Here is a 24,229-nt window from a genome sequence, read left to right as displayed (position 1 = left end):
GATTGAACCCGGGGCCCTGGCAGTGAAAGCATGGAGCCTTAACCACTGGACCACCAGGGAATTCTCAACATCTCTGTACTTGTGGTAATTAAAAAAAAAAAATTTAGGAGAAGGAAAAAAGTAGCCCCTACCCCCATCATCACCCCCACCAAACTCTCCCCATCTACTGCCCATGGGCCCCACCACTGGTCCCAGCCTCCAGCCCATTCCCAGCTCTATCCTGGCTCCGGGCCTCTCTCCCTAGATGGCACAGCTACTTGCCACCTCCCCTCCCTTCTTGGCCTTTGAGGCCCCTTTCCACCTGCTCCCTCCCCCCCAGCACCCCAGGCCCATGGCCAGAGCCCATTCAAGTGCCATCTTGGTCCCTGGCCGCTCCCAGGTGAGCTCTGGGGCCACCTCCCTGTCCTCCAGCCCGCATCTTCAGCAGGGGGCCGAGCTCACACACCTTTGCGCTCTGCTTTCCCTGCCTGCTGGGTGGGAGTTCCAGAATCCCAGCTGTGACCCCTTCACAGGTGTTCTGCCTGGTTGGCCACTTCTGAGTCATCGGGCCAGGGGCAGGCCGAGTCTGCTCCTGAGACTCAGAAGAAGGGCCTGGAAGTTCACCCCACATCCACCCCCCCGGCCATCTGCAGGTTTTTCTATGAGAGGCAGGGCAGGAATCTGGCCCTAACTTCTCTAGGAGCCAGAATGGAGGAGAAGAATGTAGAGCAGAACTCTCGGGAATGTCTTCCCACACTCATCACCCCCAGGCTTGGGAATGAGTAAGAAGCGATCACTAACTCCCAAGAAACCATCTCTCCCCTCCTCTCACAGAAGCACTGCCCTAAGGGTGGCGAATGGGGGATCTGACCCACTGCGGCCTGAGCACGCCTCGATGGCATCCGCACCCCTTGAGCAGGACCTGGGCAGCTGGGGCCAAGGGCTGAGAGGGAAACTGGGTGTTTCCCTCTCCCTGGAGGAGATGGATCTGTGGTTGTGCTTGTGGGTGAGGGGGTGGATGGACGGGCTTCCCAGATGGCGCTAGTGCTAAAGAACTCACCTGCCCGTGCAGGGGACGTAAGAGATGCAGGTTTGATCCCTGGATCAGGAAGAGCCCCTGGAGGAGGGCATGGCAACCCACTCTAGTATTTTTGCCTGGAGAATCCTATGGACAGAGGAGCTTGGGGAGCTACAGTCCACGGGTTGCAAAGGGTCAGACATGACTGAAGCGGCTTAGCAGGCAGGCAGGGTGGATGGGCAGGTGGGTGAATAGGAAGACAGGCTGAGAGATAGACAGGTGTTTGAGTGGACGGATGGATGAGTGGGGACATGAGTGACCAACTGTATAAATGGATGCACAGGCCAGCTGCAGACTGGCTCAGGAATAACTCCTTTCTTAAAGGAATTTTCTCAATCTCTGAAATGTGAGGCCCTGGCACCCCCCAGAGGGCAGAGTCTCTAACTACCCATTGTCCCTAAAAACCCTGGGCATCAGCAGTCTCAGGAAGCAGGCGCATGGACCCAGATGAAGTGAGGCATTCTAGGAAACACACACACGCACATCCCTCCAGCCCAGTAAGGAAGAGGGACCGAGAGTGAGACCGCAGGCCAGACCAGACAGGGGAGGCACAGGGGGACACATTTATTCTCCAGGAGTTCCAGGCTCTGGCAGGACTGGCCTGGCCCCGGGTGCTGGGGGCCCAGGGGGTGGGGTCTCAGACGAGAGCCCCAAGGCCTTCTGGGGCTCGGCCTCCTGGGCCTGGGCCAGCTGGGCTGTGTGCTCAAAAGCAGCCTGCAGCAGGTGGGAGGCGAGGCAGGTAGTCCAGGTGATGAGGTAGGCCAGGTGCCAGGAGGTGAGCGCTGCCGTGCTCTCCACCCACCAGTACAGACTCTTCAGCAGCGCCAGTGACCTCCGCACCACGCGGTTCTGCAGTAGAGCCTGGGGGCGGGGGGGCGGCGAGAAGATGGGCAGGCGGCTGTCCGAAGCTCACATGCCACACTGCCTGGCCGCTAGGGGCCCCATGACCCCCCAGCCCAGCCCAGGCCCAGCGTTCAGGGTCTGCGCTCCCCAGCCCAGCCAGCACCCGCCCTCACCCACCTTCCTGGGCAGCCGGCCCAGGCTGCAGCACTGGGCTTTCTGGTACAGTCTCCAGACCAGCAGCAGCAACAGCAACGCAGCCAGCATCAGGCTGTGCAGACACGACAGGAACAGGTCCGTCCAGGTGGCCGCAGACAGGCCCAGCTGCTCCCAGGCCCCCAGCCACTTTGGGCCCAGGCCCAAGGCCCGGGCACAGCCCAGCAGGCCTGCCCACACCAGCCTGGGCACCCGCAGTGCCAGGCACACAGGGACCTCTAGCAGTGTCAGCCCGGCCCGGAGAACCCGGCCCACAGGGCAGCCGGCAATCTTGGAGGGTGGGTGGAACCCCTGGGCCTCCTGAGTCAGCCCCAACAGCCAGTGGTTGAAGAGGAAGATCTTGAGGAGCAGGAAATTATAGAGGTGGGCCCGGTTCTGGATGAGCTACAGGAAGAAGAGAATGTTGTCACCCATTGCCACTCACTTGCCACGGGCGCCCACCTGTCCCAGGCTTTATGGTGCGGGTGTGGCTGCCAGGCCATCCCGGGGCCAGGTCCTCCTTTCTCAAGGCCTCAGTTTCCCCTATCCCAAGAGTGATCTTTATCTGTCCACTTGGAAGGACTCCATTCTCAAGAGGGAGCTTTAGTAGGTGTTTCATATTATATTTGATTTTCTTTCCTCTGGTTTTTTTTCTTCCTCTCTCTCTCTCTTTTTTTTTTTTTTTTTTTGGTCACACCAGGAGGCTTGCAGGATCTTAGTTCCTTGACTAAGGATCGAACCCGTGTCCCCTGCAGGGGAAGCACAGAGTCTTAACCACTGGACCACCAGGGAATTCCCTTTCCTTTGGGTTTCAATGGTTATTTACCACCCTTCAGACTAAGGTCATGTTTGAAAAAGAGTGGTGGGAAGGTCAATGCTTAACCCACGGGAGTGCTCTAAAGAAAATTCTGTGGCTCTGCGGCTTGAAGGTAGGGCTTCTGAAAGCTATGGGATTACTCCAGGAGCGGGGCAGCCACCTCGTTTCACCAGCGGCATCCAGCAGCAGCTTGGGCCTTCGTCCCCCTGGCCCCCAACCTCCAACCCCCGCCTCACCAGTGCGGACAGCTTCACCACCACCAGCAGAGTCCCCGAGAGGCTGGATCTGACCAGAGGGATGGCCTCCATGTCTGGCCCTCCTTTCCCTTCTCCAGTGGAAGAAGCAGGGTGACCTCACAGACACCGCAGTGTGGGGACCAAGTTACCGTGGGGACCCAGTTGCCATGAAAGTCTCCCCTTTCCCTGCCTCCTGCCCCATCACTGCACAAGAACTGGGGTACTTGTCTTCCGCATCCTGTTGCCTTCCTGATGGGAGACTGCTCCCGGAGACATCAGCTCCACGAACTTCCAGTCCACCCGGCACAGGCAGCCAAGGCAGCACAAAGATGCTGTACCTTCCCACATCCTTCCAAACCCTGAAGGATCAGAGACCTGGGAGATAGACATCTTCACCCTAAGGCCGCGGGTGGGCAGAACGCTTGAAGGCAGATGGAAGCCTCAGCCGCCCAACTCTGAAAGCTCCTACCTAACCCCCACCCATCCTTCTTGCATTTTGCTAAAAGGTTGGTCTCATCACAAAGTAGAGAAGTCAGCTGTAACCTTTATTCTCTGATCTGAGTGATGCGTCAGTGGCTACCAAGACTCAGAGGAGGGCAGGGGAGAGAAAATATGCCTGCAAAAGGCTTCAGAGGGTCTTGGAGAGAGGCATTCAGAGAGGGAAAGGGGGCAATTTGCTGCGCGAGACCCCTCGGGAGCCACAGGCTGCCTGGAAGAGAGGTTTCTGGAAGCCTCAGAAGATCAGAGTTAGTCTTAGCATTCCGGGAGAATCCAGAACCTTGACCACAGCCTTTCCTACAATGCTTTCCTGTCTGGGTCCCAGCAGGTGCCCTGAGATGCTCCAAGGATGAGGCTCTCAAGCCATTTATAAATTTTTTTAAAAGCGCGCCCTCTGGTGGCCCGTGAGTGCAGGGCACAGTTGCAGTCTCACTCTCTTTCTCCGCGAGGACCCTGGTGCAGGATACAACCCGCCATAAAGAATCCCTGGAAGGTCAGAGGTGACCCCTGCCCAGGACGGGTCCCGTTCGCCCATTTGTGTCCTCTCCCGGGGCGACAGCTGGGGTCCACTTCGAGGAGGGTGCAAAGTCCCTCGGCTCCGTCCGCTGCCCTTACCCCTCCCCCACCACCCTCTACAGTCCCCTAACACCATAGCCCTGAGGGGAAGCTGGGGTTCAAAAAGGCCTCCTTCAGCTAAGTTTTGAAGGATGGGTGGGAGCTTTCCGGAGGAGGAAGTGTGAAGGGTGGTATGGGCAGAAGGAACTGCATGATTCCAACAATTCAGTATGGGTGGAGCATAAAGTGCGCTTCTGGAGAAGGAAATGGCAACCCACTCCCATGTTCTTGCCGGAAAAATCCCACAGACAGAGGAGCCTGGCCGGCTGCAGTCCATGGGGTCGCAAAGAGTCAGGCACACCTGAGCGACTGAGCATGCAAGGTTTATTTCTTCTTTGGGTGACAGTTGGCACTCGAAAGAATCACAGTGGGACTTCCCTGGTGGCTCAGTGGCTGAGACTCTGCATCCAGTGTAGGGGGCCTGGGTTCAATCCCTAGTCAGGGAACTAGATCCCACATGCTGCAACTAAGACTCAGCACAAATTAATTAATTTTTTAAAAAGAATCACAGTTTACAGTTATTTTAATTTGTATTTGTATTAAGTTATTTTAAAATACGATGGTTATCTTTATCAAACCAGTTGATTTTGTAATAATAAATGTCCACATTTAAATGCCCACATTTGAATTGATGCTTTCAAACTATGGTGCTGGAGAAGACTCTTGAGAGTCCTTTGGACTGCAAGGGGATCAAAGGAAATCGGCCCTGAATATTCATTGGAAGGACTGATGCTGAAGCTGAAGCTCCAATATTTTGGCCACCTGATGGGAAGAGTCGACTCACTGGAAAAGATCCTGATGCTGGGAAAGATTGAGGGCAGGGGGAGAAGGGGGCAACAGAGGACAAATTGGGTAGCATCACCATCACCAACTCAATGGAAATGAGTTTGAGCAAGCTCCAGGAGATGGTGAAAGACAGGGAAGCCTGGCGTGCTGCAGTCCATGGAGTCTCAAAAAGTCGGACACGACTGAGCGACTGAACAACAAATCGCTAGCCACAGGCATTAGTTTCTACAAAAATCCCCCAGTCAGTAATGTGTTAAAAAGAAACAACAGGCCCAACGTGGAGTCACTCGTGCTAAGCCCCACTAGGACTTAATGTGAGTGAGTGAGCGAGTGAAAGTCACTCAGAGTCCGACTCTTTGCTTCCCCACAGTCTATACAGTCCGTGGAATTCTCCAGGCCAGAATACTCAAGCGGGTAGCCTTTCCCTTCTCCAGGGATTGAACCCAGGTCTTCTGCGTTGCACGTGGATTCTTTACCAGCTGAGGCACAAGGGAAGCCCAGGACTTAATATTTATCTTAATTGCAATTTCAACCTCTCCCGGGAGTGGAATTTTAGGCCAATTCATCTGGAGTTTTTGCTTTCCTCTAAGAGAAGGTGCGGAGAAGGGGATGGCACCCCACTCCAGTACTCTTGCCTAGAAAATCCCATGGACAGAGGAACCTCGTAGGCTGCAGTCCATGGAGTCGCGAAGAGTCAGACACAACTGAGCGACTTCACTTTCACTTTTCACTTTCATGCATTGGAGAAGGAAATGGCAACCCACTCCAGTGTTCTTGCCTGGAGAATCCCAGGGATGGGGGAACCTGGTGGGCTGCCGTCTATGGGGTTGCACAGAGTTGGACACGACTGAAGTGACTTAGCAGCAGCAGCAAGAGAAGGTGACCTGACTTGAAATAATTCACCCTCTAACTTCCTTGTCCCGCCCTCCTCCTGCCTATAAAAGCCTCCCTTTTGTACTGCTGTTCCGCTCCTTGGAGCGTCTCTCTACCTGCTGGGTGGGATGCAGACTGTTCAAGGTTATTGAATAAAGCCAATTCGATCATCAAATGTACTCAACTGAACTTTTTATTAATTTATTTTTTTATTGAAGGATAATTGCTTTACAGAATTTTGCTGTTTTCTGTCAAACCTCAACATGAATCAGCCATAAGTATACATATATCCCCTCCCTTTTGAAACTCTCTCCCATCTCCCTCCCCATATTCAATTGAATTTTGACTTTTAACAGATTTGGTGGCAGTGGTGGGATCCAAGGTGACCTTCTGATGGTGTTCACGGACAATGAGAAAGACGAGAAAGACAACCCTTTTTGACTGGACTGTCTTTTCTCACCATTTCTGAGGCCAGAGGAAGTTCATCATGTTCATGAGCTCTGCTTTCTTTGCATCAAGCGCCTGGTCTAATTGGTTTTCTGGTCAGTTCCCCTTTTGCTTGGAAACCCCAGTTCTTGATGTTGTCCCCAGATTTCATGTTGGGAATTGCTGGTGATTTAGTCCACAGTTTCCCATTTCTTTGAACTCCTTCCCCAAATTCCACATCTGGAAATGCGGTAACCGCTGTAGTTCCCCATTTGTTTGGAATCAAGCTGCCATCTTCACTTAGCTGAGGTCTTTGGTTCAAGGCTTTTCCCCCACTCCAGAGTTCCATGGGAATTCTTGGTGGTTACCAGCCGGAGTCGGACTGGGTCCAACTTGAGCTGGACAGGGTCCAGTAAAAACAACTGCTAACAGGAATCTCAGAAGCCAAAAGGCTGCAAAATCGGTGGGTCCTGTGCTAAACACTGGGGACATCCAAATCAAATTGACTAGGAAGAGAAGTAGTTAGACATCAAAGTAGATTGCTTGCACTCAAGACACCGATCAAGACTTTATACTTTACATGAAACTCACGACTTGCCTGGCAGTCCCACGGTTAAGACTCTGAGCTCCCAAGGTAGGGGGCTCAGGTTTGATCCCTGGTTGGGGAATTAAGATCCTGCATGCCACAGAGCTTGGTCAAAAAAAAAACACAAAAAAACCATGAAACTCTCTCTTTTTCCTCTCCTTTACCCTGGCATTGGCCTGGAAAGATAATGACATCACTCATATTTCTCAGGCCATTGCTAGAGGGGTTAAGCTCTGGAATTTAGAACAATTTTTTATTTCAGGCTAGAAGTTTCTTCCCCCATATGCACTAAAAGTCCTGAATGACCCTTGTGTGTTGGGGGCTGAGGGGAGGTGTTTAGTTGCTCAGTCGTGTCCAACTCTTTGTGACCCTTTGAACTGTAGCCCACCAGGCTCCTCTGTCCATGGGACTTTTTAATGCAAGAATACTGGAAGAGGTTGCCATTTCCTTCTCCAGGGGATCTTCCTGACCCAGGGATCGAACCCATGCCTCCTGTGTCTCGGCATTGCAGACAGATTCTTTACCTGCTGAGCCATCAGGGAAGCACAAAGGAGCCCTGGCTTAGGAGTAAATACAATGGCAGTGCAATCAGAAACCTCTCCTTAACTCTTAAAACATTGCAGATTCTGTTTCTAAGACACTGGCTACCCAGCAAAATCCTTAGACTCTCTGGCCAAAGTTGTTCTTGATAACAGAATTATCTTTCAGCTGAGCGGTTCTATGGCCAGCATCACCTACCGTACCTAGAGTTAATACTTCTGGGGAGGCCAAAACTCAGTTACATAAGATCCCTGAGCAAACCATTGGCTTTTAAAGGTGACTCCTTCAATGGGGTCTTCCTTTGATTAATCTGATGTTGAGTGGTTTGGGTCTTGGAGACCCATGGCTCCCAAGTGCACTCTTAACACTGGGAATTATCCCGCTTGTAGTTAAAATAATATCCCTGGTACATTGCATATTCTGTCTAAAGCTTTAAATGTATATTCACAGCCTCTAGTCATCAAGCAAATCCCCCTAAGACTGGACCTCAGAAGAGGAACAAAGCAAATGATTGACTGAAAAATGGTGAGCCTGGAGTGGTGAACTGTGGATAGCACACAGATTCGGCAATAAAGCAGCAGTAGCAAAAAATGGTGGGAACTACAGAGCAGGAGGTGAGTGGTGCTGATACCTTAAATTCTGATCCCATTTCTCAGTTAGGCTGAGGGTTTGATCAAAGTGGAATTGTTGAAAAGAAACAACAGGTCCAAAATGAAGTCACTTATGCTAAGCGCCACCTACTACCTAGCCTGATGACATCACTGACTCGATGGACATGAATTTAAGCAAACTCCAGGAGATGGTGGAAGACAGAGGAGCCTGGTGTGCTGCAGTCCATGGGGTCACAAAGAGTCAGACATGACTTAGCAACTAAAAAGCAACAACGATTATAATTTCAGCCTTTCTCAAGAGTGGTGTTTTAAACCAATCAGTCTGGAATTACTTGGTGAGAACTAGTAAGGAAATCTGCCTAAGATTCCCTGACTTCCCCTAAGGGAAGATAACCCTGCCTAACTAGTCCCTTGGACTCCAAGGAGATCAAACCAGTCAGTCCTAAAGGAAACCAACCCTGAATATTCATTGGAAGGACTGATGTTGAAGCTGAAGTTCCAATACTTGGGCCACCTGATGCGAAGAGCTGCCTCATTGGAAAAGACCCTGATGCTGGACAAGATTGAAGGCAGGAGGAGAAGGGGACGACAGCATGACATGGTTGGATGGCATCACCAACTCGATGGACATGAGTTTGAGTAAGCTCTGGGAGTTGGTGATGGACAGGGAAGCCTGTCATGCTGCAGTCCATGGGGTTGCAAGGAGTCGGACAGGACAAAGTGACTGAATTGAGCTCATCCACTGTGTCTACTTCCATGTCCCGCCCCCTTCTGTCTATAAAAACCTTCCATTTTGTACAGCTCCTCAGAGCACCTTTCTGATTGCTTGATGGGATGCTACCCTACTCATGAGTTGTTTAATAAAGCCAATTAGATTTTCAAATGTGGGCTTCCTTGGTGGCTCCGTGGTAAAGAATCCATCTAACAATGTGGGAGCTGTGGATTTGATCCCTGGGTTGGGAAGACCACCTGGAGAAGGAAATAGCAACCCACTCCAGTAATCTTGCCTGGAGAATCCCATGGACAGAGAAGCCTGGTGAGCTACAGTCCATGGGGTCGGGAAGAGTCAACTGAGCTCGCATGCACGCACACGCCACAGGAAAATCCAAACCAAGTTTTTGGCCAACCCGGTATTTGTTGAATTTATAAATGAATGAATGAGTAATGGCCTCAGCTATCCCCACTTGCCAGGTTGGAATAGGAGCAGAGGAGCTGCTGCAGAAGCCCGCCCCCGCCCCACCTTGGATCCTGCAGCAGGGAGCCCTCCCCTCCTTTCTCTTCCCCGCCTAACACCTAGGTTCAAGGCCATGCTAAGTGTGCTAAGTGATGTTAGATCACATCTCCCCTTCGTCAGAGGAAGGACCAAGTGGCCTAAGGCAATTATTAGTGACCGCTGCATTGTCAAACGCCAGGGGGCGCCATTCCCCGGGCCTGATCCCTCTTCATCGAGATTCGCCTCCTCAGCACAGGACTCAGGCCGAGAGAGGCAGGAAGCGTCACCTCCCTCCCAGTCCCAAGGCCTCCCAGGTGCTCTCCCTGAGGGTGCAGGACGGCGGCAAGACCGCAAGGGGGCAGCAAACACCTGGCGCGCAGGGGCCCAACGCACCTGAGCGCGCTGCGCAAATTGATGGAAAGTTTTCTGTGGCTGATTTTGTCCCTTCTCAGCCTGCGACAACAACCTTACGTCATCCCGAGGAGCTCGCCCGGTGCAGGTCCCATCCTGCCTGAGTTGCTGGAGGCGAAACCGCTGAGAAATGTTGGGGACAAATAGTCTTTCTTCCTCATTCCAATATAAAAACCTCACTTTATTTCAAATCTTCATTTTTTCCCCCTCAGAAGAAGGCAAAAATTGATAAATATGCCTTCAAACTTACTGTGACTTGCTTTTTTTTTTTTTTTTTTACTTTCTAAAAATGGCTTGATTGAAAATGCAAAAATCATCATTAAAAATTGATGAAAGCTGAAGAACCTATCCTGACTAAGGGAAAAGGTTTTTGGAATCAGAGGACAGACTTGCAACTGAACTGACCTCTACCACTTGATCATAAATCTAAGCTCCCGCCCCAGGTCTCTTTATCTGTAAAGCTGGTACATAGTTTATATATAGAATCTGCCAGGTGAGGCCTTGGGGAGGAGCCGATGAAATAATGTCTGTGAAATGCTTTGCCCGGTACCTGGCCATGCATCAATGCTTGGGAGCTCATGAGTGAGTGAAGTCAGCGTCCACAGGTGAGAAGGAATGCAAAGAATTTTTAAAAAACAAAATAAGCTACAGGTTGCTTTCAAATATGTACAGATTTCTACAAAGAAATCACCTCCTGAGGGCACACGTCTTGTTAATTTGTAAACCAATATGTGGAAATATTCACTGCAATCAAACCACTTTCAAGCAAGCACTTGGAGCCCAGGACTAGATTGTAAAATTTTAAAAAAAGAAAACGACCATATTGAAAAGGGTCATTGCTACTTTAAAAATAATGCAAAAACTTTACTGCACACAAGCACGAATGAAAATGCTTTAGAAAGAGTTCTTTAAAAGGATATGAAGTTGTGAAACCATCCCATTGTTGAAAAACATTCAGCACCACCACCCAAAAAAAGTTTGGATAAATGGGGAAAAAAAGCACATCAATGCCTACAACAGATTGTAAAGTCACACTGCATGGTACAAAAACAACAATGGAAAATATAATTTTCACTCACTCACTTATTAATTTATGCAGAACCAATGTGTTTCACAGTCTTGTTTTCTGCCGGCTCTCCTGGACTTCTCTCTGGGATCTTCCCACACCCACTTCCTCAGCAACTCCTCTCCCTACTTGCTCCTTCTGTCCATCAAAAGGGGGCTTCCCCGGGTGACTCAGTGGTAAAGAGCCACCTGCCAATGCAGGGGACAGAGGAGACGTGGGTTCGTTTCCTGGGTCAGGAAGAGTCCCTGGAGGAAGGTGTGACAACCCACTCCAGTATTCTTGCTGGGAAAATCCCATGGACAGAAGAGCCTGGTGGGCTACAGTCCATAGGGTGGCAAAGAGTTAGACACCACTGAAGCGACTAAACACACACTCATCAAAGGACATTTAGTGTGTTTCCATTTCTACTGTGAATAACACTGCAGTGAACTTGGGGGTATAGATGGGTCTCTTCACAATCCTGATTCTGATTCCTTTGCAGCCGTACCCAGAGTGGGATTTCTGGATCCTAAGTTAGTTCTAAGTTTAATTTTCTGAGGAACCTCCATCCTGTGTTCCGGAATGGCCGCACCAATTTACATTCCCACGTGTGAGATGTGACCACGTGGATGGAGCTGGAGGACACTACTCTAAGAGAAATAAGCAAGACACAGAAAGAGAAAGACCACGTGACCTCAGTTCCATGTAGAATCTAACAAAGCTGAACTCTTAGAAAGTGTAAAGATGGTGGCCAGAGGCTGGGGTTGGAGGAAGTGACAACCCACTCCAGTATCAAAGGGTACAAAGTCTCAGTTATACAAGATGAGTAAGGTTTAAAGATCTAACCTGCAGCACGGCGATGACAGCTGACAATGCTGCCTTGTGTGCTTGAAACTTGCTAAGGGGCTAGGTTTAATTACATCTTCTCAACACACGCTGGCTGTAGAGGTGACAGAAACGTTGTTTAGCCGGACTGCGACGATTGTTTCACAATGTGTATGTAGGACGAAAACACCGACCTGCAAACATTAAGTGTGTACAATGTGGGGCGCTCCCTGGCGGGCTAGTGGTTAGGACTGGGTGCTTTCACTGCCCTGGCCTGGGGTTCAGTTCCTGGTGAACTGAGATCCTGCAAGCCATTCGACTCAGCAAAAAGAAAAACAAGTATACAATTTTTATTAAAAGAAAGAAAAATGTTCCTCACTGCCCCTTCACTTGATCATTTAAGCCATATTGTTGAAAGAAGGTGTGCAGCCACCAGCCACTGGCCGTATGGCTTCTGCCCACGCCTCCCCACGGCCTGGCCCAAGTCACTGATAAACGTCTTGTTGCTGGGTCTGGTGTGGAGAGAGCTGGAGCAAAGCAAAAGGTAGTGACAGCCTGGAAGAAATGTGTGCAACCCGTGAAACAGTCCAAGGACAAGTAGCCAGAATTCACAGAATATCTAAGGAACGCCTACCCATCAGTAAGATAAAATCAAGTGACTCGGTAGAACACCTAGGCAAAGGCAAGTCACAGGAGGAAAAAAAACCAAAGAGCCAAGAATGTAGGAACAGATGTTCGACTTTGCTAGTAAGCAAGGGAGATGCAAAATTAAAACCACAATGAGATACTATCTCATTTGGAAAAACCAAGAAAGTCTGACGCTACACGGGGCTCGGATGAGTTCACGGGGCGACCAGAGCATTGGCTTCTGCCCATCTCTGAGCCCACAGCTCTCTGTTGGTTTTTCAGACTCTGAGAGTGGCGAGAAGGGTCCTGTACAAAACCGCCCACTACTCAGACACGGGAAACTGAAATGCAAGTTTCCAAAACAGCAATTACCCTCACCACGCCTTTGTTTTCTCTCCATCCTGTTTCACAACCGGCTGGATTGTTTTTACCACCCCCTCAAGGGTTGCACACCCCAGCCTGACAGGCACTCCTTCCAGAAGCATGCATCTGTGAATGAAAAAGCACGTGTGAGACTGCGTGTGGCAGCATTTTTTCCATCACTAGGAAAATGAATAAATATACTGGGTATATCGGGCTCAGGGATGACTAAGCAGTGGTTAAAATGAATGTGATCTATATGCGTCAGCATGGACAGGTCTGGAAAACACAGTGTCACGTGAGAGGGGAAAGTTACAGAGTGATAGCTGTGAAATGATAGCATGTGTATAATTTTTTCAAACCCATTAAGCAGTATTATATGCTGTTCTGGACACAAGTAGAGTGAAAATATTTTTTAAAGAAACAAGACCTAGGGACTTCCCTGGTGGTCCAGGGGTTACGCTCTGTGCTTCCAAGGCCTTGGAAGCACAGAGCCCAGGTTCATTCCCTGGTTGAGGAACTAGGATCCCACATGCTGCATGTTCTGGCCAAAGAAAGACCTAGAAGATCCCTGCCCACTCGTGATGGCAGCTGGTTCCCTAGAGCAGCAGATGGAGGAGGGTGAGACTCAGAGGGAACTTCTGCTTCACCTGCAATGCATTCTTCTTTTTCTATTTTCAAATATTCAGAAGCCATATTGACAAAACACTAACATTTATTCACTCCAAATGGTGGATACCTTGAGGTTGAGAACAAGCCAGGCGAGCAAAGATCTGAAAGAAGAGCAATCAGGCCAAAAAAAAAAAAAAAAGGAAAACCCAGCAGTGCAAAGGCCCTGAGGTCACCATACCATGTTTCAGGATCAGCAGAGGCCAGGATGCCGGAGTGAGGAAGAAAAAGGTTAAGGATGAGGTTGGTAAGGAATCTGAGTTGAGGTTAAGCAGAAGGGGAAATTCACCAAACTTATACTATAAAGACATCGTTCTGGTTGGGCATATTTTATTGACGATCGAAACTGAGTGGTAAACACATAAGGTTATTGTCTTAATCTCTTCTTTTGTGTGTGTTTGAAATTTCCCGTAAGAAGTTAAAAATAATTATGACCTCTGGCTGTGAGGGAAAAGGACTGGGTATGGGGACAATGGGGAGGCAGGGAGGCCAGTTTAGAGGTCGCCAAAGGGGTCTGGGGAAGGTGGGAGGGGCCAGGGAGGAGTAGAACAGACACAGGCTTTGCCCACAGACGGAATGTGGGATGAGAGAAAATTTGGGCTGAGTCTTTGCATGCCTAGTGGTTCCGGCGTCAGTGAAGATGGGAGGGGTTTGGGAGGAGGAGGCCCAGGAGAGGCCTGTGGCCTCCGAAGAGAGACGTCAGGCACACAAGTCCAGAGTTCAGGCAAGAGTCAGAGCCAGTCACCCATTTGGGAGTCATGGGGGCTTCCCAGGTGGTTCTAGTGGTAAAGAACCCACCCGCCAATGCAGGAGACACAGAGCTGCGGGTTCGATCCCGGGGTCGGGAAGATCCCCTGGAGGAGGGCATGACAACCCACTCCGATATTCCTGCTTGGAGAACTCTATGGACAGAGGCACGTGGCAGACTACAGTCCATGAGGTCGTAAATAGTTGGAAAACGACTGAGGAGACTTAGCACGCACATATGGCGTATTCAGGTCAGTTCAGTTCAGTCGCTCAGTCGTGTCCGACTCTCTGCGACCCCGTGAATTGCAACAGGCCAGGCCATCCCTGTCCATCACCAACTCCTGGAGTTCACCCAGACTCACGTCCATCGAGTCCGTGATGCCATCCAGCCATCTCATCCTCTGTTGTCCCCTTCTCCTCCTGCCCCCAATCCCTCCCAGCATCAGAGTCTTTTCCAATGAGTCAACTCTTCGCATGAGGTAGCCAAAGTACTGGAGTTGCAGCTTTAGCATCATTCCTTCCAAAGAAATCCCAGAGCTGATCTCCTTCAGAGTGGACTAGTTGGATCTCCTTGCAGTCCAAGGGACTCTCAAGACTCCTCCAACACCACAGTTCAAAAGCATCAATTCTTCGGCGCTCAGCCTTCTTCACAGTCCAACTCTCACATCTATACATGACCACAGGAAAAACCATAGCCTTGACTAGACGGACCTTTGTCGGCAAAGTAATGTCTCTGCTTTTGAATATGCTATCTAGGTTGGTCATAACTTTCCTTCCAAGGAGTAAGCGTCTTTTAATTTCATGGCTGCAGTCACCATCTGCAGTGATTTTGGAGCCCAAAAAAATAAAGTCTGACACTGTGTCCACTGTTTCCCCATGTATTTCCTATGAAGTGATGGGACCGGATGCCATGATCTTCGTTTTCCGAATGTTGAGCTTTAAGCCAACTTTTTCACTCTCCTCTTTCACTTTCATCAAGAGGCTTTTTAGTTCCTCCTCACTTTCTGCCATAAGGGTGGTGTCATCTGCATATCTGAGGTTATTGATATTTCTCCAGGCAATCTTGATTCCAGCTTGTGCTTCTTCCAGCCCAGCGTTTCTCATGATGTACTCTGCATATAAGTTAAATAAGCAGGGTGACAATATATAGCCTTGACGTACTCCTTTTCCTATTTGGAACCAGTCTGTTGTTCCATGTGCAGTTCTAACTGTTGCTTCCTGACCTGCATATAGGTTTCTCAAGAGGCAGGTCAGGTGGTCTGGTATACCCATCTCTTTCAGAATTTTCCACAGTTTATTGTGATCCACACAGTCAAAGCCTTTGGCATAGTCAATAAAGCAGAATTAGATATTTTTCTGGAACTCTCTTGCTTTTTCGATGATCCAGCGGATGCTGGCAATTTGATATGGCGTATAAATAGCATTTATACCTATGAGACTGGATGACAGAGACCACCTACAATGTGGGTGTTGATAGAGGAGAAAGAGGGCCCAGGACAAGCCCGGGGCAGCCCTCCTGTTACAGGTGGACGAGAGGAGAGGAGGAGGCAGCAGGAAAGGAGACCGGAAGAAGCAGCTTCTCAGGAAGGAGAACGCACCAGAGAAGGAATGTTCCTCTCCCCTCATTCTCCGAACTCCACAACCTATAATCGCCACAGCAGTCCCTGACGCTGCTCAGATTCCAGCTCTCGCGTAAATAATAACAACAGCCTCGGACCTCGCAGTCACCATGTCCACTCTCACTATCTTTATTTTAGACTGAAACAGGTCTTAGTTGAGGTATGCAAGATCTTTACTTGCAACACGGGAACTCTTAGTTTCGGCTTGGGCATGTAGGATCTAGCTCCCTGACCAGGGATTGAACCCGGGGACCCCTGTCTTGGGAGCACAGAGTCTTCGCCACTGGACCACCAGGTAAGTCCCCACTCTCACCATCTTTGTCAAACGCAGATCTGACACTGTAACTCCCTGCAACTCATTCAAGGTTAGAAACCAAGTCTTCAGCCTGGTAACCTTGCTCACCTTGGCCTGGGTTCTGCACGCAGCAGCTGCTCCACCCGCCAATGCTCCCACATCAAGAAGCGGGCCCCGCAGCTTGGACCAACAGCCATTCCCCCTCCCTCCTCCCTGGAGACCCTGCTTGCCTCCCACAACCCAGCCTGGAAGTACCAGACTTTGCTTTCCCGGTCTCTGGGGTTTCTGGGAAAACATCTTCCCCCAAAGGACAAGAGAGAGACCAGGAGACAAGGTCATCTGTAGCCCACCCACCTTGGGGTTTTGTCTGTGAGGACACACGACTGCCTGAGCTGCTGTCACTGTCTCGGGACCAGAAGGGGCTCCCAGAGCAAAGGCACAGGACGAACCAGCAAACCAGAGAATGGACTTTGAATCCTGGGAGAAATCAGCTGTGCTTTGGTTTTGCTAACCACTGGACTTCCTGTCAGAGGAAACGGCAACCCACTGCTTACGCCACCCCGGGCAGGTTTGTGGTTCTGATAGTTGCATTCAGAAACATCCCAGCTGGAGTTGGGGACTGACTGCTCGCAGGGTTGGGGCTTCCGTTTGGATGATGAGCACGGTCTTAAATTAACTGTGCTGATGCTTATGTAGATTGAAATAGACTAGAAAGCATCCAACTGGCAGTGTGTGAATTTTACCAGTGAAATTGATGAGAAAGCAAAAAAAAAAAAAAGCACCATCCCAACTGACCTCCATATGTTCACGCATGTGCATACCTGGCCTCACATGCCTGACCCCCGAAAAGTAGTGGCTTTTCCCCTAGAGCTCATCTCTAGGTCTTGCTTCATCGCACCCTCACCCTGGCCCACTCCCTCTGGCTACAGATGACTCTGGCCTCTCTCCTCCACCACCAGCAACCCCTGACCTGTGGCTTGTACATCTGAGATCTGACGATAGCTTTGAAAGATGAGCAGTTGCTGTTACTGAGGCAGGAGCTACGTGGACCCCAGGCTGGTCAGCTGTGCCCTGTGGACAGATGATCCGAGATAGCAGGAGCCAGAGAAGAGCTGAGCCTTGCCCAGATAAGACACAGAGACCACATATTTCTCATTCTCGAGGTCAAGGAGACCTTCCTAACTACACATGCGCAGAAAGGCTCCTTGAAGGTCAAAAAGGGAGGGGGCACCACCCCATAGTAAGTGATGTCAACCTACCCGTGAGGCTCTTTGCTAGAATCCATCTTGACTAAGAGATGTGCATGCACACGTAGAAGGACCCTGAGATATACACCAAATACAGCCTTCAGTTCAGTCGCTCAGTTGTGTCCAACTCTTTGCAACCCAGTGAATTGCAGCACGCCAGGCCTCCCTGTCCATCACCAACTCCAACCTGGCAAAGCAAAATGACTGGCCAAGGGAAACCCAGAAGAAACGCCCCCGAAAGTAATTCGGGCGGAATTTGAGCCAGTTCTAATGAGGTGGATGAACCTAGAGCCTACTATACAGAGTGAAGTAAGTCAGAAAGAGAAAGACAAATATTGTATACTAGCGCATATATATGGAATCTAGAAAGATGGTGCTGAGGAACCTGTTGGAAGAGCAGTAATGGACACAGACATAAAGAACAGACTTATGGACACGGCTGAGGGGCAGGAAGGAGAGGGTGGGATGTATGGAGAGAGTAACATGGCAACACACATTCAGTTCAGTTCAGTTCAGTCGCTCAGTCATGTCCGACTCTCTGTGACCCCATGAGTCGCAGCACGCCAGGCCTCCCTGTCCATCACCAACTCCCGGAGTTCACTGAGACTCATGTCCATCGAGTCAGTGACGCCATCCAGCCATCTCATCCTCTGTCGTCCCCTTCTCCTCCTGCCCCCAACCCCTCCCAGCATCAGAGTCTTTTCCAATGAGTCAACTCTTCACATGAGGTGGCCAAAGTACTGGAGTTTCAGCTTCAGCATCATTCCTTCCAAAGAAATCCCAGGGCTGATCTCCTTCAGAATGGACTGGTTGGACCTCCTTACAGTCCAAGGGACTCTCAAGAGTCTTCTCCAACACCACAGTTCAAAAGCATCAGTTCTTCGGCACTCAGCCTTCTTCACAGTCCAACTCTCACATCCATACATGACCACAGGAAAAACCATAGCCTTGACTAGACGAACCTTTGTTGGCAAAGTAATGTCTCTGCTTTCATAGCTTGAATATGCTATCTAGGTTGGTCATAACTTTCCTTCCAAGGAGTAAGCGTCTTTTAATTTCATGGCTGCAGTCACCATTTGCAGTGATTTTGGAGCCCCCAAAAATAAAGTCTGACACTGTTTCCACTGGTTCCCCCTCTATTTCCCATGAAGTGATGGGACCGGATGCCATGATCTTCGTTTTCTGAATGTTGAGCTTTAAGCCAACTTTTTCACTCTCCTCTTTCACTTTCATCAAGAGGCTTTTTAGTTCCCCTTCACTTTCTGCCATAAGGGTGGTGTCATCTGCATATCTGAGGTTATTGATATTTCTCCAGGCAATCTTGATTCCAGCTTGTGTTTCTTCCAGCCCAGTGTTTCTCATGATGTACTCTGCATATAAGTTAAATAAGCAGGGTGATAAAATACAGCCTTGACGTACTCCTTTTCCTATTTGGAACCAGTCTGTTGTTCCATGTCCAGTTCTAACTGTTGCTTCCTGACCTGCATATAGGTTTCTCAAGAGGCAGGTCAGGTGGTCTGGTATTCCCATCTCTTTCAGAATTTTCCACGGTTTATTGTGATCCACGCAGTCAAAGGCTTTGGCATAGTCAGTAAAGCAGAAATAGATGTTTTTCTGGAACTCTCTTGCTTTTCCCATGATCCAGCGGATGTTGGCAATTTGATCTCTGGTTCCTCTGCTTTTCTAAAACCAGCTTGAACATCAGGCAGTTCACGGTTCACGTATTACCATATGTGAAATAGACAGCCAATGAGAATTTGTTGTATGACTCGGAACAAACTGGGGCTCAGTCCCAGCCTAGACTGGTGAGATGGAGAGGGAGATGGGAGGGAGGTTCAAGTGGGAGGGGATATGGGTAAACCTATGGTTGATTCATGTTGATGTTGAAACCAACACAATACTGTAAAGCAATTATCTTTCAATTAAAAATAATTTTTTAAAAAAATGATTCAGGTAGAAACTTTAATCCCTGGCCTTGTGGGTTAGATTTTTTTCTCTGTTTGGACCCGAGGCCTCTTTTGCAACCATGATCTGCCGGACCGTCAGTCAGGCCAAGAAGCATCCTAGCTTGATCCCCTTCTTCCTATTTATTGGAGCAGTTGGTACTGGAGCAGCACTGTATGTCTTGCACTTGGCCTTGTTCAATCCTGTGACATCAGGAAGAATAATCCAGAACCCTAGAACAAACTGGAACCCTGGTACACCTAGTCAAAGTTATGGTTTTTCCAGTAGTCATGTACGAGTGTGAGAGTTGGACCATAAAGAAGGCTGAAGTGAAAGTTGCTCAGTCATGTGCGACTCTTTGCGACCCCATGAATTATACAGTCCATGGAATTCTCCAGGCCAGAATACTGGAGTGGGTATCCGTTCTCTTCTCCAGGGGATCTTCCCAACCCAGGGATGGAACCCAGGTTTCCCACACTGCAGGCGGATTCTTTACCAGCTGAGCCACAAGGGAAGCCCAAGAATACTGGAGTGGATAGCCTATCCCTTCTCCAGTGGATCTTCCCGACCCAGGAATTGAACCTGCATTTCAGGTGGATTCTTTACCAACTGAGCTCTTGCTGCTGCTGCTAAGTCACTTCAGTCGTGTTTGACTCTGTGTGACCCCATAGACAGCAGCCCACCAGGCTCCCCCGTTCTTGGGATTCTCCAGGCAAGAACACTGGAGTGGGTTGCCATTTCCTTCTCCAATGCATGAAAGTGCTCTTAGGGAAGCCCAAAGAAGGCTGAGCACTGAAGAATTAATGCTTGCAAACTGTGGTGCTGGAGAAGACTCTAGAGAGTCCCTCGGACAGCAAGGAGATCAAATCAGTTCATCCTAAATGAAAGCAACCTGAATATTCATTGGAAGGACTAATGCTGAAGCTGAAGCTCCAATACTTTGGCCACCTGATGTGAAGAACTGACTCAATGGAAAAGACTCTAATGCTGGGAAAGATTGAGAGCAGGAGGACAAGGGGAAAATAGAGGATGAGATGGTTGGATGGCATCTCGGACTCAGTGGACATGAGTTTGTGCAAACTCCAGGAGTTGGTGAAGGACAGGGAAGCCTGGCTTGCTGCAGTCCATGGGGTCACAAAGAATCGGACATGACTGAGCTACTGAACAACAATGACAGCTGGAACAAACTGGGTCCTAATGGTCAGTACAAGTTCTACTCTGTGAATGTAGATTATAGCAAACTGAAGAAAGAAGGTCCAGACTCCTATATGAAACGTTTCACTATAAAGCTGCTAGAATGAAGGTCTTCCAGAAGACATCTGCACAATTTTCCACTTAACCAGGAAATATTTCCCGTCTAAATGCATGAAAGCATGCTGGTGTACTGATTAATAGATAGTCTGAAACTTAAAAAAAAAAAAGTGAGTCAAACTACCATGAGGGCACAACTCTCTGATAAACACCCGTGTGTCTATCCACACGTACCCTTTCTCCTCCTAATAAACACTTCAGTTGTTTCACTGCTTTCCATTTCTTGTGGAAATTCATTTCTGCACAGCTGACGGGCCTTGTCATGACCACCGGGCCCTGGTGGCCAGGATTCCGCGCTCTCACTGCTGAAGCGGGATTTCAGTCTCTGGCCAGGAACCAGAAACCCTGCTTCCAGCCACTGCGGGCCCAGGCCACCAGAGATCATTACCACCCCCTCCTCACCCCCAGACTGTTTTTCGGTTATGTGACCCTTTCCTCCAGTGGTGTCCATGGCCCCGGGAAAGATCATTTTGGGCAAAGGTTCTAGAAACTTGAGATGGAACGATCAAAGGAGATAAAAATGTGTTGTCAGAGAAAAGGTCTCCCCACCCTAGGCTAGAACAGGGGAAAGAATAGAGTGGGTTACGGGGGGAGAAGTCCATGAGGCCTGGGGCCATGCCTGGGTGGGGGGAGCACAGTGGTGTCCAGAGACCACCAGCACCCCCACACACAACATCTTATGTGGCAAGTCTCTTGTTTCAGCAAGAGTCTTAGATATAGGTACCCACAAATTGTGCAGGCCGGTGAGCAGGACACCACTGAGGGGCTACACAGGCAGATGGGACAAACAGCCCCACCAGGGACCCTCCCCTCCAACCAAGGCTTCTCCTAGAACAACCCAAGGCCACCCTCTGCTGGTCTAACTGAGCTGCCTTTATCGGAGCCAGCCACCTTACGTGAGGGTCACTCCCCACAGTGACATTCATCAGAGCGCCCATCCACTCCCAGTCAAAGCAGTGGTCCTGGACATGCAGGGGGTGGGTGACCAGAGGCTGGGACAGAAGACACCCCACCCTCACCACCACCACCAGAACAGGGTGGAGTGGGGGCTACGTCTGACTCATCATCTCTGTGACTGCCTCCAGTGTCCTGCCCAGGACCTGGCAAACAGAAGGTGAACAATAAATATTTATGGGCTGAAATGGCACATGAGGCTGCAGAGATGGGGCCCGGGTGTCATCTGGTTGAGCTAGCTGCCATCTCCGCCCCACCTCCCCCCAACTCAGTGATGATTCAGGGGTGGTCATGTGACCCATTCCGGCCAATAGGAGGATGCAGAAGTCATGGGGTGGGGCTTCTAATAAAGCTTTGGTGACAGAATAAACTCAGCTGGCCTGGCTCTGTGCCCTTTCCCCTTTGTCCTATTGGGAGGTATAGTCGCTGCCACAGACATGAGGACAAAGGCCTCCATACAAAAGGAAGCGGAGAGAGAAGGGGACAAAGCCAGGGTCCCTGATGGTGTGACTGAGCCCCAGACCATGCTTCCTGTCTGAGACCTGTAAATCCCTCTCTGTTGAAGCCACACGTACACAAGTGAAGTGAAGGGAGGTGAAACTCACTCAGGTGTCCGACTCTTTGCAACCCCATGGACTGTACGTAGTCCGTGGGATTCACTAGGCCAGAATACTAGAGCCGTACCCTTCTCCAGGGGGATCTTCCCAACCCAGGGATCGAACCCAGGTCTCCTGCATTGCAGGCAGATTCTTTACCAGCCGAGCCACTCAGGGGTCTATTATTTGCAGCGGGTTCACATGTTCTTGATACAGGTCTAGGCTAAGATAGGTCGGGTTGGGATCTTGGCTAATGTCAGTGAAAGCGTTAGTCATTCAGTCATGTCCGACTCTTTGTGACCCCATGGACTGCAGCCCACCAGGCTCCTTTGTCCATGGAATTCTCCAGGCAAGAATATTGAAGTGGGTTGCCATCTCCTTCTCCAGGGGATCTTTCTGACTCAGGGGTTGAACCCGGGTCTTCCACATTGGGGGCAGCCTCTTTACCGACTGAGCCCCCAGGGAAGACTGGTGTCAGGGTGTTACCAAACCAAACTTGGGTTTGCTGGCCCCCATGAAGCAAAGTCAAGGTACTGACACAGGGTTGTGGGGAAGGAAAGTATAGCGTTTATTGTAGAGCCCACCAAGAATGGGCAGCTTGTGCTCAAAAGACCCAGACTCCCTTATAGCTTTCAGGGAAGGGTCCTTAAAGGCAACACTTGGGGAGAGGGCTGCAGAGTGCATGACTTTCTTCTGATTGGTTGGTGAGGTGGTGTTCCAGGAATGTCATCAAGCTCCATCCTCAACCTCCCCGTTTCCAACTGACGAATTTGCGATCTTCCTTTTGGTCTCAGCATGGAGTCACCATCCTCCACCTGGGTGGGGGCCTTAGTTCCTGCAGAACAGCTCCAAGATATGTGTCAGATGGTTACGTATGTCCCTTAAAGAGGAACTAGGACTCTGTTTTATAGCTGCATTATTGTCATTATTTTCTCGCTTAACTGCTTTTCCTTTGTTTCACATTCCCTCACTTCCCTAGTTAGTAATGCTTGTGCCTGCTCTTTGGAACTCAGGGCAGCCCTAGGAGACTAAAGCCATTTTCTGTAAACAGGAACCTGGCAACACAGAGAGGCTTTTGCACTCAGGAGGGTTTCATTCCCCCCTTTTCTTTGGTACTCCTCAATCCTGAGGGGAGCGGGTATGAGACAAGAAAGAGAACAACGTTTTGGATAGAGGTTAATCATAAACTCAGCAGGGGAACTCTTTCAGGGGAGGAAGAAATTTTCCTCTACCCTTCCAGGTTCTCCTGGCTGACCTAAGATTTAAATTGACATGAGATTAACAAGAGAAAATCAAACAGAAGTTTAATAACATATATTGGTGGCTCCAGTGGTAAAGAATCTGCCTCCCAGTGCAGGAGACGTGAGTTCGATTCCTGGGTGGGGAGGATCCCCTAGAGAAGGAAATGGCAACCCACTCCAGTTTTCTTGCCTGGGAAATCCCATGGACAGAGGCTTGTGGGCTACAGTCCATGGGGTCACCAAGAGTCAGACACAACTGAGGGACTAACAACTACATACATGGAAGAGACCCCGGGAAAACTGAGTAACTCAACAAAATGGCTGAAACACTCACTTTAAATACTCTCGTCAGCTAAAGATAAAGGAGGATGTTGGGGTAGGGGTCTGGAACGTCAAAAAGGAAGAATGCAGGACTTTCTTGGCCCAGTGATTAAGTGGTCCAGTGATTAAGAATCTGCTTCCCAATGCGGAGGACTCGGGTTCCATCCCTGGTTGGGAAACGAAGATCCCCCATGCTGAGGGGCAATTAAGCCTATGAGCGACAACTGGGCAGCCTGTGTACCACGACAGAAAGATCTACAAAAAGAGTGTGCTACGTAAAGATCCCAAGTGCTGCAAAGACCCAACACAGCCAAATAAACAAACATGTTAAGAAAAAAGGAAGAAGGCCATTGGTATCGACAGAAAAGTACATGTTTGGTAAACAAATGCTTTGCTGGGCCAAGCAGAGATAATGGGGCAGAGAGAGGACTCTGATCTCCAGGCACTTCCTGGAATTTCCCCCCACCACACCTAGCTCACATTCTTTGCAGATATCTACGGCCATAGCTCTATCTAAATATTTTAGGCAGTTAGGGGGAAGGTCAAAGTTTCTTTTTTTGCCACACCAAGAGGCATGTGAGATCTTAGTTTCCCAACCAGAGATCAAATCTGTGTTCCTGCTGTGGAAGCATGATGTCTTAACCACTGCACCACCAGCGCAGTCCCAAAGCTTCTTTCTGAGTCTTAATAAAACCATGCACCTCAGATTTGGGTTTAAACCCAC

The 24,229-nt window shown here is 49.7% G+C and overlaps 1 protein-coding gene and 1 pseudogene across 1 annotated transcript; one reads left to right on the top strand and one right to left on the bottom strand.

The window, feature by feature from the left end:
- Positions 1-1,606: 1,606 nt before the first annotated feature.
- TMEM270 (transmembrane protein 270) lies at positions 1,607-3,245 on the bottom strand. The gene is made up of 3 exons (XM_027526567.1): positions 3,146-3,245; positions 2,078-2,497; positions 1,607-1,918 (listed from the first exon to the last, which is right to left on the bottom strand). The coding sequence occupies exons 1-3, from the start codon at positions 3,215-3,217 to the stop codon at positions 1,622-1,624; spliced, it is 789 nt and encodes a 262-aa protein (XP_027382368.1). The 5' UTR covers positions 3,218-3,245; the 3' UTR covers positions 1,607-1,621.
- Positions 3,246-19,164: 15,919 nt separating this feature from the next.
- Positions 19,165-20,383, top strand: LOC113883126 (annotated as a pseudogene).
- The last annotated feature ends 3,846 nt before the right edge of the window (positions 20,384-24,229 follow it).

This window comes from Bos indicus x Bos taurus, chromosome 25 (assembly GCF_003369695.1).
Source record: "Bos indicus x Bos taurus breed Angus x Brahman F1 hybrid chromosome 25, Bos_hybrid_MaternalHap_v2.0, whole genome shotgun sequence".
In the NCBI taxonomy this organism is placed as follows: domain Eukaryota; kingdom Metazoa; phylum Chordata; class Mammalia; order Artiodactyla; family Bovidae; genus Bos; species Bos indicus x Bos taurus.
The sequence above is the reverse complement of the archived record's forward strand: the minus strand, read 5'-3'. Positions and strand labels throughout refer to the sequence as shown.